The sequence below is a fragment of the Crocodylus siamensis genome, chromosome 3 (genome assembly GCF_052110815.1).
Source record: "Crocodylus siamensis isolate JL-2025a chromosome 3, ASM5211081v1, whole genome shotgun sequence".
Classification (NCBI taxonomy): domain Eukaryota; kingdom Metazoa; phylum Chordata; order Crocodylia; family Crocodylidae; genus Crocodylus; species Crocodylus siamensis.
The window spans coordinates 152825839-152846209 of record NC_143397.1 but is presented as its reverse complement, the minus strand read 5'-3'; the positions used below and the strand labels follow the sequence as shown (position 1 = coordinate 152846209).

Here is a 20371-nt window from a genome sequence, read left to right as displayed (position 1 = left end):
GGATACTTAGAGCTCCCCAGTGCTTTTCATTTAGGGCACAGACAGAAGTGCAGCTCTGAGAAGCTTTGCAGGAAGCATTTTGGCCAGATTGGATGAAAATTTTCACTTCTGCCTGCACCCTTAATCTTAGAAAAATATTTGATTTTATGCCTGCAACAATGTGCTGACAAAACTGCCTATTCATATGCATTTACATATGCCTATCAATCAGTTTATCTGTTTAAAATGGGTGTGCCTGCAATTTAGAAGCAGGATATTAAAAGCTGTTGTTGAAAATTTGGCTCCTAAATTACACACTGCCTCAGCTGGTGTATGGCACACATGCTCTTGGGATGGGAATACTTTTTCTGAAGAAGCAGCTTTATCATTTAAAGTGGTGGTTTCTTCTTTCACTGATAAGAAAATAGCTAAGTTTACAGGAATGACATCTTCATTAAACACAACTTAAAACAGCTTTATTTCAGCAGTATAATGTCCAAAATTGTATGGTTAGGACTTTTACAAGTTTGGCTAGGATATGACAGGGGATTGCAGTTGGATTACAAATATTTAAATAAGTCAGTCTTACATTTCTGAAAACCATTGCAATGGAGTAGTAACTATGCATGTAAAAGAGATCCCTTTCCAGTTGCATGGCTAACAGGAAAATGTTAAGACAGGAGCTTCATTCATTAATCTCATCTATAATATTTGTAAACTAAAAGATACACCGTACACACGGAATACGCACATTATAGAACAGCAACCTACACAATTCCTTGATTGTTTGCATTATAGTCACCATATGTATGAATGAGACAAATTAGGTTGCCATTTATTTGTTCATTATCTATTATTTTGATTAATGGAATTCTTGTTCTCAGCATAACTACTTAAAAATAACATTTGCAATAATGAGAAATGAACTATTAATCATGGCCTTTAACAGAAACTCAGCAAGGAACTGAGACACAACATTTCATATGTGAGCAATGTCAAAAAATAGGACTTGTAGTTGACACTATTCGAATCCGAAATGTAAAAGAAAAAATTAAAAGTAGTCAATAGTTTTAATATTTTTATCTCAATATTTTTCCAAGGCTGCTCCAGGAAATATGGTACTGTAACAAGGAATATCAATACACGGTAAAAGGTAATGACAAAAAAACACCCTGGTAACATACACAACCTTTTCCCTTTGGTCCTTACAATCCATTTATTCCCAGAAGTTTGACAATCTGCATTACGAGAATAACTACTTAACATCATAGGAAACTGTTAAAACATTTATGGTGGAGATAATAGAAGGCCTTTGGTTATGCTGTCTTAATAAAGCCTATCTATACACATACACACTTTCATATAAAGCCTGCTTTTAACATTTCTCTTAAAAGGATTTCAAGAACTGCATTCATTATAATATTTCCACTTGTAAAGTGTGGGTTGTAGAACAACAAGAACTGCAGGACTAAGACTTCCAAGGTGCCAATGGCAAATATGTTTTTCTACCATGCGTTGTTACTTGGCTTCATTTGCATACTGCCAATTAGGTGAGGGGTCATCTCTGCCACCATCTTGTAAACTGTGCCAAGAATAAGTGCTTATCTTACCCTTTACAATTTTCTAGAACACTTTGTTTCAACAATCTCTGAGCATAGAGATGGGAGGGGTGGAATCTGAACACAACTGGATCCAAACAAAGATTTTTTTAGAAAGGTGAAAAAGGATGGATTCAAGCCACAAAATTACCTACAATAACTGTTGCCATTTTTAAAGCAAACCACAATTCTGTTCCTATGCTGCTGAACTCACCAGGATTTTGGCCTTTGATTGCAATACCAAGGGATAGGGTTTTAGCTGCAGTCCTTGTAAATTTATTTCACTCATTGTGTTGGGAGTCCCTTGCTTTTGGAGTCAAAATACTATGCAAAGTCTGCCTTCAGTCACAGTGATTGTTCCAACAGTGAACTGACTGTCCTATACCCAGTACATGATTGGCCTGTGCTCCCAGAATTCATGCTTATTGAATCATGTCTTTGAAATGCTATTTAGTGTATTCCAAATGAGAATACATATTCATTGTGGAATATGCAAACTTAATTATGGATATATTTAGCTAATTAGCATTTATAAAAATAATCAGAATATTCAATGTTTTTAATATGGCAGCATTTCAAGTAAATCTGCATGAGTTTGTACTCCCTGTATTGAGTCCGGGTATGTAATGAGTATTCTCTGTCCTTCAAAGAAGCCTAGGAGCTATGCTAGAGTTCATAGGAAATGTATTTGGTGAAAATAAATCAATTTGTAGATGCCAATCATGTAAAAACAGAGAGGAAGCAAGAATGAATATTGTGACTTTGGTTTTTATCTGTTCAATTATTTCCTATTTGTTATTTTTCTGTGTTGCGGATGAGACAAAGGATCCATATAAATATATGGCCCAATAATTAATTCATATAATATATAGCCCAGGGCCACAATTGTCAAACTTGGATGGATATGATCTTTAGTGGTATATAGCATTTATACCTTCACTGAGCTTGTGTGGGTGCTCATTAGATTAAATTGGCCTCTTACATAGGTGACTTAATAAGGATTTTGATTCCTAATTATAAGTAATTCATTTTCGACTCAGTTCGAAAATGCTTTAAGTATTCTCTGACAAGTTGCAATAGTGTTACTATGGTATTTGGGAAAGTGTCTTGTCTGGGAATTTTGATTACCCAAGCCTTCTTGTATAGGGGAAAAAGTATTTTGAAAGTTTCTTTCTTTCTTTGAATACAGAGGGATTTGGGGAGATGATCTTTATGCTGATATACCTTTTTTTTACTCTTTAAGTAACTGCTTAAGGGAAGATTTCTTACCTGTATGAAGGCAACAATATGTTAAATGAATCATTTTCCCTTAATGTAAAAAACCTTTATTCTAAAGCTATTTAAGTGATCGCAATTGTTTTTTTGCTGGAAGCATGTGCATGGCACTGCTGTAACTTGAACTGACTTTACACTGTAAACTCTCTTGAATAGATCTGTCCCCAATTAAGAAAAGAAACAAAGACACAGAGTGACAATGTTTTAACTGGGAAATAGTCATGGTAAAGAGCTAGAGGCATTGTTTTCAGTCTAAGGTAGTTCCTATGTTTTTAACCCTCCACTGTAGTTGCAAGTCAAAAGAAGATAATTCTCTTTGTAAAACTTAAGGGTTACTCCCCTTGGGGGCGGGGGGAAGGGAAGTCACTATACACTAACAGAAACAACAGACAAAGGAAAACAACAGACTATTGGATGTTTTAATATTAACTGACAGGGACAACGACCAACTGAGACAGAGGCTGAAATTAAAGGATATGACAAAGCAGCAGCAAACTAGCAGCTGCTAATGGTGATCGTTCTGGAGGCTCTAGGAAGAGGCAGAGAATGGCACCTGACTGAGAAACTGGTGCAGCTATAGCTCTAACAATCTTCTGTACTCCACTGCATGGAGACAATGATGCAATTTAACCAGTTATACCAGAGACAGACCAACATGGACTACAACTACAACAGCCAACTAAGTTTGCCATGGACAATGTTAGCCTGTAAATTTTCAAAGACAGGATTATAAATTTATTGCAAAAATAACATAACGGAAAGTACAAAAAAAAAAAAAAAATCAGAGATAATGTTACCAAAGCTACCATATGCTAGAAATGACCATTTTTACAATTTGCCTCTGTTTTACAATAGTTTAAAATTTACTTCCGATGTCATTCCTATTTTTTCGTTCAGAAAAACACTGTTCTCAGAAATCTTTGATCTCATCTATATATGGGCCTAGTCAAACGTAAATAGATCCAAATGGCAGAAACATTTTAAAGATGCTTAAATTTGCTAAATTACTATTAATAAATTTATGAGATCTTAGCAAACGCTCCCGATTGCACTAGTTAAATAAACTTGTATACTTTTAAAATAATTTATATATAAACTCATTAAAGTACTTGGGTGGGAAGGCTTCTGAGGAAAGCCAGGATTTTATGAAGGGAGGATATAATCTTAAGGTTAAAAATAATTTTAAGCGTTTGTGTTTGTGTATTTACTCTTGTTCTTTGTTGATAAACACCCCTTTTAGAGGTACAGCACAGAGATATTTAATATTTTTTTCTGAAATTTCTACTGTGAAGCTATTAAATTAACAGTGCTTGTCTTTGGAGAGGGAAGACCAAAGGCAACATAGGCTGCAACATTTCTGCAGTACTAGTACAACAACATGTTGAGCACTCTTTTAAAAGTCGAGTCTCCATGACCCATTTGATCCTTGATGCCTCTGCCTATAATGCTCATAGAGATTCCATTGTTTGTGGTGAAGTGATATTCATACCTTTCCACTGGAACATAGGTTGAGCACTACACCCAGTGCATATGCTGGAAGAAGTGGTTATTTGATCATACTAGCTTTTAGTCATTATGGAACTGATTAACACTAAAGACAGTTTTTTCATTGGTTTTTTTAACAGAAGTCTTTGGTCAGTCCAATGGATGGATGGTGACACAATATATCGCTGTACAGAGGACTGGGTTTCCAAAGGTTCCTGGATATTTACTCCACAGGCAAGTGGGAACTAAGACAATCCAATGGAAGAAATTCTGAAGAGCTTTTGTGAAGAAAAAAATATATTAACTGACTTCTGAGATGGTAGCTGGTGATGATGATTAAGGATCCAATCCAAACCCAAAGGCTGCCTATACTCATGCTCCAATGTGTTCTAATTAAAACCCTCTAGTATTGCCAGAGCATCACACAGATAAGCCCCCATAGGTTTAAAAATGACCACTGGGGGGCTTTAATGAAAGCTCATTGAATGAGTTTTAGGTAAAGTGCCCTGTGGCCCTTTTTAAATACGTAGGGGCTTAATCCACATGACGCTGCCCCATTTTAACTAGAGCAGCTCTCCAAGAACCACTCTAATTAGAATGCCCTCCCCTGCGAGCATGTTTATAGGTACCTTTAGACGTCAGCAAGGTCCCCACTCAGAATAAGTATGAAGTTGCATCCAATTGCACATTTAAGTGTGTACCACACAGTTTGCAGCTGCTCCATGTTGGACTGGGCAGTTTGGGTGGATGGGAGCGGACGCAAAATATTGTGGCAATTAAATGCAACCTAAAAAAGAGTAGACAAGAGTAAAAAAAGAAAACACCATTCAGGACAGCCAACGGTGTGAATGACAACCACTTGTGCAAAGGTACATCCTGGAGCCTGTTAAGAATTCTCTCTCCAAAGATCAGAAGTAATCTCAATTTTTGTTTCATTATTTTATATGCAATGGCTTTGATTTGCTGTATAAAATCTAATTCAGAAAACTGAAAGTGTTTATCAAGATAGGAAACACAATATATTAGAAACAGAAAAGCACACCACCACACAGAGTCCACAGTAACTGAAAGATAAGAGTCTTTCAAAGAGATAAGCTACAGGATACCATGATAGAAATACTCTTCAGAAAAACACAGACCCAGTGTTTTTTGTGTTTTGTAGAGGATAACTTATTAGTTGCAAAAGCAAATCTTAAAATACTAATCTTGCAATTCTTAAAATACTATCTTGCATTTATATATCATTGTGCATTATACAATTACCCTTCCCACCCACACCCAGGACAGCATTAACAACTTTACTTAAACACTAACTATCTGACCTACAATTAACTGGCTTCTGCATGTAACAGACTGATAAAATGCTAAAAAAGTTTAAGATCTGAAAATCAAGGAACACTATTATTATTTACACATTTGTTATAAAACAGTCAGTGCTTTACTGATGAGTATCACTGTGCAACTTTTTCCCAGCTACCACATTAACAACCAAACACCCAATTAATTGTAAAACATACTTGTTTTGGGGCATCTGCGGAGGTGGTGTGAACTTCAGTACCTCGGAGTCCATTAGACTCAAATACCACTGTGGGAACAAGGGGGCTTGTTAACAGATGAACATTCAAGCTTCGTTAGTGTGTGTACATTATTTGAGACCATTACAGATTAACCACATTCAAAAAAAGACACCAGCTACTAGCCTGTGGCCGGAAAATACCAATTTACCGTAACACTTACTGTAAGAGAGTGTGCTAATGGCAGCCTAGGGGCACTGCCCTTTTTAATTCAGACTTCAGTGCTGAAGAAAGCAATCACTGACAACATTAATTATCAGTGTATGTGTAAAGGGACCCTCTTCTTGCATTACTTACCATTTGGCCTCTGTCATTTTGCATCAGACTGGCTTATGTATGCATCATTCACACTTCTCAAAAAGAACCCGCTAGTCTCCCTGTCTCATGTAATGCTCATGAGGTATCTTGACATTGGTAGCTTTGGTTCGCTGTGTTCTCAATGGCTGATCATTCTAAGCTAAAAATGGCTGATAGAGATTTTAGAATTGTTAACTGACCAGTCTGGGGAATCTCGTTTCATACTAACTGCTCCACTCAATAGCAATGCTGAGGCAAAACAAAGCCTCATGTTCTGCTGAAAGGGGTACTTTGATTTCAATTTGTGCTGGTGGCAACAGAATTCATTAGCATATTCATTTCTAAGTATCCTACTCTCTAATTAAAGTAAAACATTTGCAAACAAGCTTATCTCAAATGCATTGCTATTTTATGGAGGCAAAAAAATTAGGTGCCGAGTGTATGGAGAGCAGGAGCAATAATAATAAAAAAAGAAAACTCCTTGGTATTAGATATAGGGCATTGAAATTATTCAGGTTAGCATGGGAGGTAAAAATAAGTCTGACTTTTTGTTAGTTGGATTAAAAAAAAGAACAAAGAACTGGTGTGAGAAAGATACCTGTGTGGGACCTCAGATGAGTCCTAAGGTGACTGGGTTGGTTAAAGCATTTCCCACATTCTATGCAGACACAGTCTCCTTGGCGTGTTTGTGTCCTAAACATCCCTGTGGTTGATGGGGAGGGAGGGGAAGAGAGGGGAGGGGAGGGGGTGGAGAGGAGAGAGGAAAGTTGAGAAGAAAACATTATGCCAGAAGAAAACATCATTAGTATGTCTAATGTGTCATTATGTGAGGCTACCTTCAGGCCCTGGATGACAACTGTCAGCCTTCATCTAGGCACGGGCTGACAGGCCAGGCACACACAGGACTGCAAGAATGCATAAATTACATTGAATTAAAAAATGCTCCCCATGATGTGCCCGCACCAGGACTGGCATGTCAGGTGTGCGCTTTTCAGAGCAGCTGGATCCACTTTTCAGCCATCACCCAGTTTTGTCAAGCAGTACATCAGGCAAATCAAAGTGACTCCAGCGTGGCGGAGACAAGTCACATGGATAATAGGAAGTGAGTAGAACCAGAGCTCGACTGTCCCCCCCGGGCTGCAATACCTTAGAGACAAATGCAGAGTGAGTGGAGCCATCACAAACTGATCAAACCTTTAGCCCCTGCTTACCTGCCTGCCGGTGCTGCTTTGACCTCAGACCTCTGAGGCACAGACAAAAGACATCTGTGAATGAAAGTGTCATTCCGGACATTTTGAGCTAGTAGCAACACAGCAGCCTCCTACCAGCCCTTGGTAAACATGTTTTCTAGGCCATTAGCATTTGTGGAAAACTACTCAAACCTCTCCTTTTTTTCCAAAGGTCAGTTTACAGTATCTGACTTAAAGGGCTGGTCTTTGTCTTTTTGCTGCTGATCAAAAAAGACACACTTGACTTTTATTGGGCTTTTCTATTTTGGTAAGAAGCCCTCAGAAGGAAAGAATTGATGTTTTCATTTGCCATAGGAATACCTTGGCTTTTAAGGTAAATTCTCAGGGGTTTGTCAGTGAAGTTTCAGAGAGAGACTGTGTGCATGAGAGCGCACATGTGCGTGCATGCATTTGCATGTGCCCGCACACCTAACAAAGAAAAATACAAATCTAGCAAAAAAATGACAATCGTTTTAAAATGTAAATTCAGCTTATAAGTCAATTGGAACAAGTCGGAGAACATCTCCAAAATAATGTGCTGCACCTAGAAAGTGAAAGGACAAGGAAATAACAGCACAAGGTTGTCATTTAGTATTTTTGTGCATCACCCAACGCAGTGGGCTCCAACCTCTAGGATCTGACTACAATACAAGTGAGAAATAAACTAAAAAGGAAATGTCATTCTAAAATTAAATTTCAAAAGTCGTACTACCAGCATTTGCTTCTATTACAACACCACCTCCAGATGGCAGTACAGGTTATGTAATTTAATATGTGTATTTTTTTCCAACAAGTGGCATCTAGAGACGGAACACAGAACTGTACCGGCTGCTTAAGGACAAATTCTGGTCACCAGTCGCATAAAATTCCCAACAATTTCAATGAGTGTTGCATATAAATACAATGAGCAGGATTTGCCCCATAAGGTATAGAAGATGAAAGCAGATTTTCTAGCAATAGTGAACTCTAACTGGCTATTAAAAAAACAAACCAAAAAATCTTTATAGCGTCTTTCTCCCAATTCAACCAGAGAAACTACCGAAGCAATCCTGACCAAAGATAAACAAAATGCTGTAAGGGACCCTAATATGTTTTTCTCCCCAAGATCAGAGCTTCTATTTAATAAACCACTAATTTTATGACTAAGTAAAAACACAACTAGTATAAAGGGAGGAAGGATGGTCTAGATACTAGACACTGGCATGGGAACTGAACTCAGGTTTTCAAAATTCCAGTTCTGGCACCGATTTCTTGGATTTCCTTGAAAGTGGCATTTAATCTCAGTCTGAATTCTCCCTCAGTAAAACAGAGGTAATACTCTCCCCTCCCAATCTTTGGGAATCTCCTCTATATGATGGCTGGAGCAAGAATTCAATATTTTGATGCCTACTACAAGAGCACTCTGACCTTGTTAGGGCTTCTCATCTTGCTACTGTGGCCTGAAAACTACTACAACAAAAAAAAGATAATTTTCAGAGGTGCAGTGAAACTTTGGTCCCGTACTGGATTGGCCAATATAGGGAAAATAGACTGTATTGGAAATCGGCTTTTTTTTTTGCCTAATAACATGGCCAATAAATGCCCAGTGCATGTGCACAGCTGCAACATGCATGGGGCCAGGATCACAGCCTGGCAGCTTGGAGACCAGCATCAGGCTGGTAAGTCTGGTGTGGGGGAAGGGGTGGAAGGAGGAAAGGGGCATGGCAGGTCAAGGCCCCCACAGTGAGGAAGGGAGTGGGGCTAGGGCAGATGCTGCTCAGCCAGGGCAGGGCAGGGTGTGGAATGGAGCCACAAGCGGCTTACCCGGCGGATGTGGGGGGAAGGGGTCCCACCCTGCGCACACCCCAGAAGGACACAGGGGGCATGCACCCCTAGATCTGCCTGCATGGCAGGACGGGCTGGGGCTGTACTGGGCTCTTCCCAGCATGGGTGTTAGGCTGCACTCAGAACAGAAGGCAGCAGCACTGGGAGGGGGCTTGGTGGGCTACAGTGAATTTTGGGGGTCCCCCTCATAGATCTCTCCCAGTGCTGCTGCCACCTGCCCTGAGCACAGCGCTGCCCCACCCCCAGCCCCAGCCTGCAGCAACCGCCCACTCATGCACAGATCTAGGGGCACCCCCCCAATGCCCCCTTAGGATGCATGTAGGGGCAGGAGCCATCCCCCACCCCTGGTCCCCTGGATGAGCTGTGGCTCTGTCCAGCACCCTACTCTGGCTGAGCAGCACCTGCCCCAGCTCTACTCCCTCCCCCACAAAAGGGGCCTCAATCTGGCCATCAATGTTTACAAATGGGTCCTGGTACAAAAAAGGTTGAGAACCACTGCTTTAGATGATCCCCAAAGGTAATTTTGGCAATTACTCTGGGCCAAACCTAAAGAAACGATCAAGCTTGTTGCTGGAGTAAGGACTGTGGAGTCAAGAGACCCCGTGTAGCTCAATGGTTCTCAACCTTTTTTAGAACTCCAGGCACCCTTTGTTACTCAAGGCATCCCTCTATAACTTCTGTGATCTGAGCAGCACCCATTTCAGAAACAAATTTCCTTATTACGGTACTTAACTATTTGCAGAGGGACAAGGCCGTAGGAGCAGGGGAATGGCCAAGCAGGGAAAGCCTGGCCTGCCCTTATGTGCTCATCTCAGGGGTCAGCAAAATGCAACCCGCGGGTGAGATGCAGCCCACCAGGTCTATCTGGCCCGCAGGGCCACTAAAAAATTTAGAAAATTATATTTATTTGCTCCTGGCCACCTGTCAGGCAGCCTCCGACAGCTTGCCAAAACTCAATAAGCGGACCTCCGCCTGAAATAAATTGCCCACCCCTAGCTTATCTCCTCCTACCTGGAGCTTGAGCCTGCCCTTACATGCTAAGCATATCTCTTCACATCTCCTTTCATAGTTTCATAGTTAGTAGGGTCAGAAGGGACCTGAGCAGATCATCAAATCCGAGCCCCTGCCATAGCAGGAAAGAGTACTGGGGTCAAACGACCCCAGCAAGGTGATTGTCTAGCCTTGTCTTAAAGACCCCCAGGGTAGGAGCCAGCACCACTTCTCCTGGAAGTTCGTTCCAGATCCTAGCCGCCCTGACTGTGAGGTAGCGCCTTCTGATGTCTAATGTGAATCTACCCTCTGCCAGCTGGTGATTGTTATTTCTAGTCACTCCTGGTAGTGCTCGGGGAAACAGGGACTCCCCCAGTGCCTGCTGGTCCCTTCTGACTAGTTTGTAACAGGCCACTAGATCCCCCCTCAGCCTTCTCTTGTGGAGGCTAAACAGTTAAAAGTACACATTCCCTGACCAGGAATTGAACCCAGGCCACAGCAGTGAAAGTGCCAAATCCTAGCCACTAGACCACCAGGAAAGTCAGAGGGGCAAAATTCATCGCCTTCTTCTTTGTCTCCTTTCTTTTTGATGCCTCAGATTGATAGGTGTGCATTTTTTCTTACATGGGGGATAAGGGGATAGGAATAAAGTTGTAATTCTCCTGAGCACCTCCAATTTCTAACCCCTTCTGGCAGAGCTGCTCTCTCCTACCAGTTTCCTGGGGCCCAGCTCAGTCTGCCAAGTCTTCTAGTTGTGGCCAACTGGCTGGCCTCCACCACTACTCAGGAAGGAAGGGTTCCTCTCAAGGCCTGGCCTCACACCACTCCTAGGCCTTTTCCCATTACTCTCCAGTGGGACCTTGCCTGGAAATCTTAGCTGGTGCACATGTAACCCCCATAAGCTGGGCTGTACTTGGTGCAGGCTTGTGGGTATGGCAGAGAATAAGCAAGCCCTGCCCCTGTTTAGAGGGAAAAGAAAGTAACTGCAAAGAGAGTAGACAGAGGAAGGAGGATTGATTTTGTACTGTTGCTGGAGAATAAACTTGTACGTTTAGCCTTTAACCCTTTCATTAAGGGCTTTGTGTGTTCATATTCTTATAGGCCTTAGTAAGGAACTGCTGCTGTCTGAAGGACCAGAAGAGAGCAAATCATCTCTGCAACCCTGAAAGCAAGATTTGCAGTTTGGGGCACAGGCTTCTTCAATCAAGAAGGACTTTAATTTTTTTTTTCCTAAGAGTTATATTGACACTTTGCATTTAAGTACTTTTTGAAGTAGGGAAACATGTGAACCTGAATATGTGTTCTGTCTAAGGTTGTTATTGTCCTTGGCAAATATAAAGAAAACAATATATATATCATTTTACTTATTATATTCTTGCAAATTCATTTCTGACTTTGGCCCTTAAGAACCCACAGAGCTTGCATATACTCACGACTTGAACTCTTTCCCCTGGAGGTCTTTCTGCGACAACAGCCTTGCTCTGCCACCGATCCCTCCTTAAACCTTCCCTGTTCCTTCTCTCCTCGCAACAGACTCTGTAACCAGGGCTACTTGGCCTAGGCCCTTGGCTTCCCAGGGATAAAGAAAGACGGTACCTTACCATGACTGATTTAGACCCCCCTTTGGACATCAATGCAACAATCACTTAAGCCTCAAATTAGCATGTTTCACACACAGCTATGCATAATATCTACTTCCTGGTCGGGGGCGGGTCCCATAACGTCACAATGACATGTTGAGAATGATTCGGTGTCATCGTACACTCTACACTGATATCCTCTTTTTTATGAAAACAAAATGCCAAAAATTTGGGTGAGCAATGTCACAGGGTAGGGACCAGCAGTACAGACAGGAGCTAAAGCAGGGAGCCCTTGCTTTGCAGGGGCCCAGGGCAAATTGCCCCAGTTGCTTCCCCCTCTGGGCAGCCCTGCCCAAAGTCACTTTAGAACAGAGGATAGCTTTAGTAGAAGCACGACCATTAGAGGAATTTGACACTGAAGGGCAGGAAAATCGTGTGGTTCACCGATGGAAGTTCAGTGATAATAACTGGGGGAAAAAGTGTCTCCTCATGCTTTCTGTAACACCCTTCAAAGGATCTTGCGGAACCCTGGTTGAGACTCACTGGTGTAGCTACTGATCACATTCATGTGGCTGGTAATATTTTAGCATTTTAGAAAAGTGGTGGTTCAACACCTCTGTACAACGTTCAAACTCCACATCTGAAAAGATGTTTGATTTCTCTCTCTCTCTTTTTTTTTTTTAAATAGTCTACTGCTCGCAAATAATATTTAGTCAGCTGTGGTAGCAACCCCAAAAACTGAACCTTTCTGACATTAGTATGGGGGGGGGGTTATATCAAGTCACCCTAAAATGAAGATTTTAAACAACAAAGGGTGCATTATATGTTTAAATGTCTTACATAATGCTCAACTGGAGGATGCTAGAAGGCTAGAGCTTGCAATATTAAAAACAAGTGGTGATTTTGCCACTCAACATGACATTTCCAAGACAGAAAGTACAGCAAAGGTTTTGTTTTGTTTTTTGCTCCCCCCTCCCCAAAACAGCTTGAATTTTCCCAGATAACCAGCTAGACATGAACACAACTTAAGAACTCATTTAATGCCTCCATGTTGCTTTATAGCTATTCTTTAAAAAGCAAGCAAGAGAACTGGAATATTTCCAAACGTTTCTGTCATTCTATAAAAACCCACAACCTCCCCCTCTCCTCCCCCCCAAAAAATCATAAGCTTATGCATTTTAGGGATTTAGAATTAATGGGTGCTGTTGCCAGAAGACAACGACTCTCTCTCAGGATAAAGTCCACTGAAGCAAAAAGGGATGTTAGGAAATCAAGGTCTTGCCAATAAAAGTGAGTATCTGGGTTTTCCTGTGAAAACTCTGAACTCAGAGGCCTGAACTCTGGACACACAGGAAGGCCAGGACAACAGATACACCCCTTCCTATAATAAATCATTCCATACTACCATGCTACAGATAATAAAATGGCAAAATGAGCTCCTCAAATACACAAAGAAACCATTTCTTAAGCCATGATCCAGTGATCATGCTGTAGAACAGGGGTCTCCAACCTTTTTGGATAGATCACTTTTTGAATGAAAAAAGCAGCCCAAGATCTACCCTATGCTGCTGCCTCCCCTCTCCCCCTCCCCACCCCGCAGGTCAGTCTGTGTGGAGGGAAGGGAGGGGCAGATTGAGGCAGAGGGAGAAAAAATAATTTGGGGGTGCACCCCCCAGCAGATAAGTCTGTGGGGGGAAGGGGCCATGGGGCAGCAGGGCAGATAGAGGCCCCAGGAGTAAGGGGAGAAGGGCACAGGCAGGAGCAGAGGCTTGGAGGAATGGGGGACAAGAGAAGACCCAGGGGGCATGTACCGGTGCCCCACTCCCCTCACTGCTGGGGCCTTGAACTTTCCTGCCCACAGCAGTGGGGGGAGGGAGGAAGTGGAGCAGGGGCTGGCATTGCACAGCTGGGGCAGGCACAGGACGGAGATTCTGGGGGCTCATCTGGGGGGTGCGCGCATCCCGGAAGGGCATGGGGGGGCTCGTGTCCCCAGATTTCCCCATAGGGCAGGGCAGCAGCAGTGGCAATGCTGGAGCAGGACTGCAGGCACCCAAAAATTCACTGTAGCCTTGCTGCTTCCTCCCAGCACCACCACGTGGCCAAAGAGCTGAGCCTGGCACCACCCGAGCCCCAGCCCGCCCCGCCCTGCCCCATGTGCGGATCTGGGGGCATGCACCCCATGCCCTCCCAGGCTGTCTCACCTCCTCCCCACGCCTCCCCCAGATGAGCCACTCATGGCTCTGTCCTGCACCTGCCCCAGCTGTGCAGCACCAGCCCAAGCTCCACTTTCCCCATCACTGCTGCATGTGCCTCTCCCCACCCCCATTGCAGCCTCCTGAAGCCCACAGCCAGGCTGCCTTGCAGCCCTACTGGTGCCCCACATGGGTAGGGGCTTAGCACCCCTTCCACTGCCTATGCCCCCACACCCCCTGCCAACAGCTGAGTGGAGCCCCGACCAGGCTGGGTCAGAGCCCAGGTACACAGGGGGCTCCTGCCACTGCATGCACCCCAGCAGAGGCCCATGGGCTGCACCACCCCCACCCTATGCGTGCACGCAGCTTGGGGCGCAAAGCCCAGTGTGCATCAGCAGCAGAAGGGCACATTGCCCCTGGGTCTCCACCAGGGTGCATACAGCATGGGAGGCCCCTGTGCACCCGGACCAGCCACCTGGGTTCTTACTCTCCCCCGGCCCTGCCAGGGCCCCACTCATCCCTGCTCCTGATGCCCCACCCCCTCCCTGACCACAGGGCAGAGGGGGATCACTCCACTCACCTGGCCCGGCCCTGATGGCAGGAGGCATGGCTCAGCCCACCACATGGGTCCTGCTGCCTCTCCTGGACTGCATCCTGGCCACTCTGCATGTGCATCCAGCCACTCCCAATATGGAGCCTCTGACTGTCAGTCTCAGGGGGCTCAGCACACACATGCCTCCCCAGACTGAGATAGACTGTCAGAGGCTCTGGGATTGACCAGTCAATCGGGATCCACCAGTTGGTGACCACTGCTGTAGAAGATCTAAAATCTACTGTCAGCACTGCAGCAGTACTTGCAATCTTCTCTCCAAGGAACTGCATAACTAGCATGAGAGAAAATTGTGCACTGGCCTCAAGAGTACTTCCAGCCAATTTGAACCATGGAAACTAGCAGCACACATATAACACTTAAAATGGAACATTCCATGTGGCTTAAAACTAGTGCTTTGCATGAAATGCATTACTATTACATCTAGAATTAAGAATGGAGTGTCTAGGTTGAAAAAAAAATCATGCAACCTTTAGAATTCTTGTTTTGTTGTAATGACAAAAAGATATAGCTTAGCAAAATGAAAACTTGCTTGTATAATGTATAAGCAGCAAAGACTCACTGAGCTAATTCTGGGATTGCTAGCAATTACAGGTAGAATTGAGATAGGCCTACTACATTATTCTAGTAGGTAGAATCTATCCCTTTCAGGTGCAGCAATTTTATTCTAGTGCTATGAAAAATATATAGTATCATACCAATTGATTAGAAGCAGCAGCACTGACCTGTAAGCGATATACAAAATGCAATCCAGAAATCTATTCACAGGCTGCATGAAAACCAGGCCACACAATCCTAAAATCTGACCACCACAACCAGTTTCAAGTTAAAGCAAGAAATAGCAAAAGGCACAAAAGGGAATTACAGACTTTGGTGGAACTAACAGCTAATATCTGTAATAGTGGAAATGTTTTACTGAATGCCCCAAGTGCAGTATGAGAACTACCTGACAATGGAAGAAAAAATTACAGAAGAACCATGCATTCAAGGAAACGTCTCTGCTCCCTGTTTGCTTTGTGCCACTTTTTGTTAACTTCCATAGACTCTGGCCAACTGAAGGAAGCATCAGCCAATTAACAAGAAGAATAATAAATAACACCTAGCCCTTACATAGCACTTTTCATCCATAGATCACACAATGTTTTGCAAAGGTCAGTATCATTAATCATCAACTGATCGAGCAAAACTGACAACAGGCTGGCTAAGATGTGCACCTCACAGGCTATTTCCTCAGCAGACCTGCCATATGCTGCCATCCTGCCCTCCCCAAAAGACCTCCTAGAAAAACCCTGACCAACCAATATGAATTCTCTGTCCCTTCTCACCCTCTAACTGACAAAATGTTCATGTATATATACACAAGCACTCCAGCAAACTTGCCCTTATATTCTACTCTTCCCTAGTTAAAGCCATCCTGGTTTTTTATTTATAAAAATCTGAACACTAACTCTTGCTTACCTCCATTTAATAAAAACAGAAAGCTTCACACCACCTCCTCCCTTATTAGATGATGTCTTAGCAGCTTTCAGCTGCAGGGGTGAAAATCCTGAGTTTCTAGAGTAAAGATGTGACAAAAGACGTTCTGTTTATGTGAAATTAATTCCAAAAAAGATTTATGCTATGCTGTTCCTTCTGAAAGAAGAGTGTAGAATAAAATCTTAAGGTTTACCAAAAAAATTATGGTATAGTATGGGATATTTTTTCTTTTTTTCTTTTGTGTGGGGAGGGAAGAGGGAGACGAGGTTGTTTTGGCCACACTCCGCTCCCCCAAAACAGTAAGAAACTAGGGTTACTCCTTAATTTTCATTAGCACAAGAAACATCTGGCTGGAAGTTGGAGAAATACAGGGTGGCAGTTAATTTTAAAACTCAACAGGATTTCATAAGGGGTGGTAGTGAGAGGTAAGAGAGAGTCATTCTACTTTTTTGAATCCTGTCTGTAAAATTACTTTAGAAGAAACTAGCCTCTGAACTTTTAATCGACTCTTTACAGGCTTGCTTTTCATCTCCACATGATCTGACAGATACATCTCTGTAAAATTAAGCACAAAAATAGACCAAGAGAGTCACCTGGAAAATACTACTTTCTTCTTTTGAAAGATATAGACAAGGAAGGTCTTAGGATTCTTTGTTTAGAAAGACAAAGAACACTGATGTGTGATTATCGCTGTCTGTTCCTGGAAAAATTCTGTGCTGAGAAAATTGAACAAATCTCTTAACTAACATCATGAGGAATAAGCCCTAGAGGATGTTTATTTTGCCCAACATGAAAAAGTTATAATGTGTGCCAGAACCAGCCTATCACCAGGTTCTTAAGTGCAACAGAACATCTGTGTAACCCTGGCCTACTTCAAGCAATGGGATAAAGCAATGGTAATACTCTTAAGAGATAGAACCAAACGCATTTGACCTGTGATAGAAATGTCGCACAGTATGGGAGAGGGAAGTCTATAATACTACAGGAAATAAGCAAATTATTTGATACCTACCCAGGAACTAAAAGATTAGTGAAGGAAGAAACAGTAAAACAATAGGATAGATCATAATAAAACAAAAGCAAGATCAGCAGCTATGGATAAACGTCTAACAGCCTTACCTGCATGATCCAGTGCAGGGCTGTTGGCACCCCAGGTTTGGTACAATGAAGCAAGGTCCTTTGGAATGTATGTCTTAAAGATATTTAAAATGTCCAAACGTTTTTCATGATCATCTGATGCCGGTTCTTGTTTGTTGGAGTGTAAACCTGGAGAAGCTCCTGCTGCACTAAGCTGAGGGTGCATTAGTGGACTTGCTCTTGCTCCTGTTGTGCAGTTTGCCAATGTCCTCATCTCATTTCCAGCCTTTGTATGAGATTCCTGCTGAGGCACTGATGGCTCTTCATGTTTACTGTACTGCTCAGTTTTACACAGAGGGTGATACTGAGATGGGGGGTTGAATTTGGCCTTCAAGGAGTCAGATGCACAGTGCTTACCTGAAGGAGTAAAACCAGCATTTCCTTGGGGAACCACATACTTTTCCACTTGTTTACTGTTTGCAGGCTGGGTGTTGGGCCTAGTTATGACTGTATGGGTAGGCGTTAGGCCTCTGTTAAAGCTTCCTGCTTGCATAAGTTTGGAGTTTATGTCATATTTATTCTTTAACTGAGACTGTTGTGCTGCTATGCTGTACTGCTCTTGGGTATTGTTCAATTTGGCTGGCCTGTACCCATCGAGACCTGATGACCGTGGACCACAGTGGCCAAATGAATGGCTGTCCTTAGACTGGTGGATATTCCCAGGCTTAGTAGACATCCCAACCGGGAAAGAATTGCTTTTGGATCCTGGCAACGCACTTGGCACTTGAGTGCGTGTAAATCTGGCAATGGGCAAAGGGTGGCATTCTTTACCCCCAAGGACAGGAGGAGGGCCAGTGCGTCCATTTCTTGCCAGGAAAATCATGTTGTTCTTAATACTCTTGAATCCATTTTGTTGAACCCATGGAGGAACCATTGAGTTACAGCTGACTTTGTGCAAAATTCTTTTGTGCATCCACAGGACTTCAGGGTAATAGGTCTTGTGATTGCAGAAAGGACATGGATGAACAATCAAAGCAGCCTGCAAGGATGAGGTAAAACCCTTATTGCATAAATCATCCCTTGTTGATTTCTCACTCAAATCTAGCAGAACCATTTCTTGGGCCTCTCCACCTTTTTCTACCATGGGGTACTCTCTATGTGGCAAGTTTTCTTTAGAGTGACTAGCCTGCATTTCCACTGAGGTTTTCAAGTCTATTACCATGTCTGAAGGTGTTTGGCCCCTGCCGGAAGCAAGGTCAGCAATGCTGCTGGAGCAAGGAGGCTCTTGGCTTTGTTGAAATGCTGGCATCTTTAAGCCTGGAGAACATCTCTGATCTTCGTATTCTGGAAAGGGCTCTTTGATCTTGTTTTCCAGTGCAGATATCAAAGCTGGTATCTCTGCTTTAGATTCATTGGCATCACTTTCTCTGGCATTGTCACTTCCAGGTTTAGGAAGATCGTCCACCTGAGATGTCACCATCGGTGTCTCTCCTTGAGAAAGACTGCAGTGGTACGGCTTTCCACCTGAATTAAACAAATGAAAAACCAAATTATCATTCTATGTTAAAAGAAGCACATACCAAAACATGAAAATTTGATTTTAAAATAAGAGAAGGGAAGCAAACTTTGGAAAGTTTTTCCATTATTAGCATCATAGTGACATACAACAGATTAAATGCGTTGTATAAGTAGGAAAATCATGGGAATAAGATGCTGAGTTCAATTTACTTTGAAAACATCACTGTGAAATTTAGACAAACTATCTGATGCTGCATGTTCATGACATTTTAAAGAAAGAGCAGTTCAATAATCCACACTTGTTAAAATTCTGAGTGAGAAAGAGATAAACAAATATGCAGCTATTTAATGCTTTAACCAAAACAAAGATAATGGAGCCAGATAAGAATATACTAGTTAAAGGTCTGTCAGTGTTTCCATTACAAGCTACTATTTTCAAAAGGTTTATAACACCAATAAAAATTGGTTCAACACTGAAACCTAACATACAAGCTCTTATAGCACATACAGCGTATACAGTAAATTGTTCACTTAACAGAGACCTTTGCAATGCCGAAGTATAACAGGATGAATTATACAGCCTAAATTCTGTAACTCGGTATTCCTGATTTACCAGTCTGTTTTTATTTTTATAACTTGGCACATTTTATTTTAACAAAATTTCATATAACCTTACAACTAGCAGATTTACTGTAGGGAAAGATCTGAACATTTCCACATTCTGAAAATGCAGAACTAAAACTGGACTTTAAATTTTTTGTATTTTCTTTTTTTCCACCCCCCGTTCTCAAACTTGTAACTCGAAGGATGTTTTATCTACCAAAACCTTCAGAAATGGAGCAGAATAGAACTGGGTACATTTTATGACTGTTCAGAGGGGAAGGAGGTGAGGGAAACAGCATTTGTTTTACTTAGAACATTCCTAACTCCAACAGTTCTCAAAACACTTATCCTTAAGAGCTACTGATAAAGTCTTTGAATCACTCCAAATCAGTTCACAATCAATTCCAGAGAGATTTTCATCACAGCAGTAATGCTTACTTCACTGAATCCATTTAACACGTAACTGAATTGAATCATCTGACAAACTTTCAGTTTCAATTAACATGCAGTTAATGAGCCACTGTTAAGCAAGTATAAGAAAACTAAGTTCCATCTAAATAGTCACCAATCCAAAATGATCACCATAACTGTGGGAGTGGTGAAGAAGAAAAAGGAATGAACTGTTCTATAGTTGTATATGCTCTCAAATCAACTCATAAAAACCAGTGCTTTAGAAAATCAAGCATGGTTCTTTAATATAACATCGGTGCCATAGGCACTATTCTAAATGGCACAATGTAGCAAGTATATCTTTGGTTGACGTTTCACTGCAAATAAAGTCTATTTAACCTCAGTTTCAATTCAGGCAAAAAGTCTTAAGCTTTTCGTTAATTTGGTGTAATTAGGTTAAAAATAACCCATAGGTTTGCAGTCTTGCAGGGTTGAATGCTCACTCTGTTGAGATCATTTTCCTTTCAAATTCTCAAAGGGGCAAAGTCAGAAAAAACTTGTTTTTCCTGTGTTACAAGCAGCAAGGTTTTCTGAAAGCACATGCCCAACACTACAAGGTACATTTGCAATTTGAAACAAAGACACTGCATGAGCAGTGTAATTTGACACTGCAC

General features: G+C 42.1%; 1 protein-coding gene across 9 annotated transcripts in view; it reads right to left on the bottom strand.

Moving 5' to 3' along the window:
- ZNF516 (zinc finger protein 516) overlaps positions 1 to 20371 on the bottom strand; it is a 210666-nt gene that overhangs the window by 58291 nt on the left and 132004 nt on the right. For 8 of the 9 annotated variants that reach the window (XR_016441376.1, XR_016441374.1, XR_016441375.1 and 5 more), the window contains 3 exons: positions 17229 to 18710; positions 6807 to 6911; positions 5855 to 5922 (listed from right to left, as the gene is read on the bottom strand). Coding sequence is in view for 6 of the 9 variants with exons in the window: in XM_090039563.1 (XP_089895689.1) it covers positions 5855 to 5922; positions 6807 to 6911; positions 17229 to 18710 (1655 nt within the window). In the remaining 3 variants the exon portion in view is untranslated. The remainder of the gene's footprint in view (positions 1 to 5854; positions 5923 to 6806; positions 6912 to 17228; positions 18711 to 20371) is intronic. The other variant, XM_090039566.1, reaches the window with a different exon arrangement.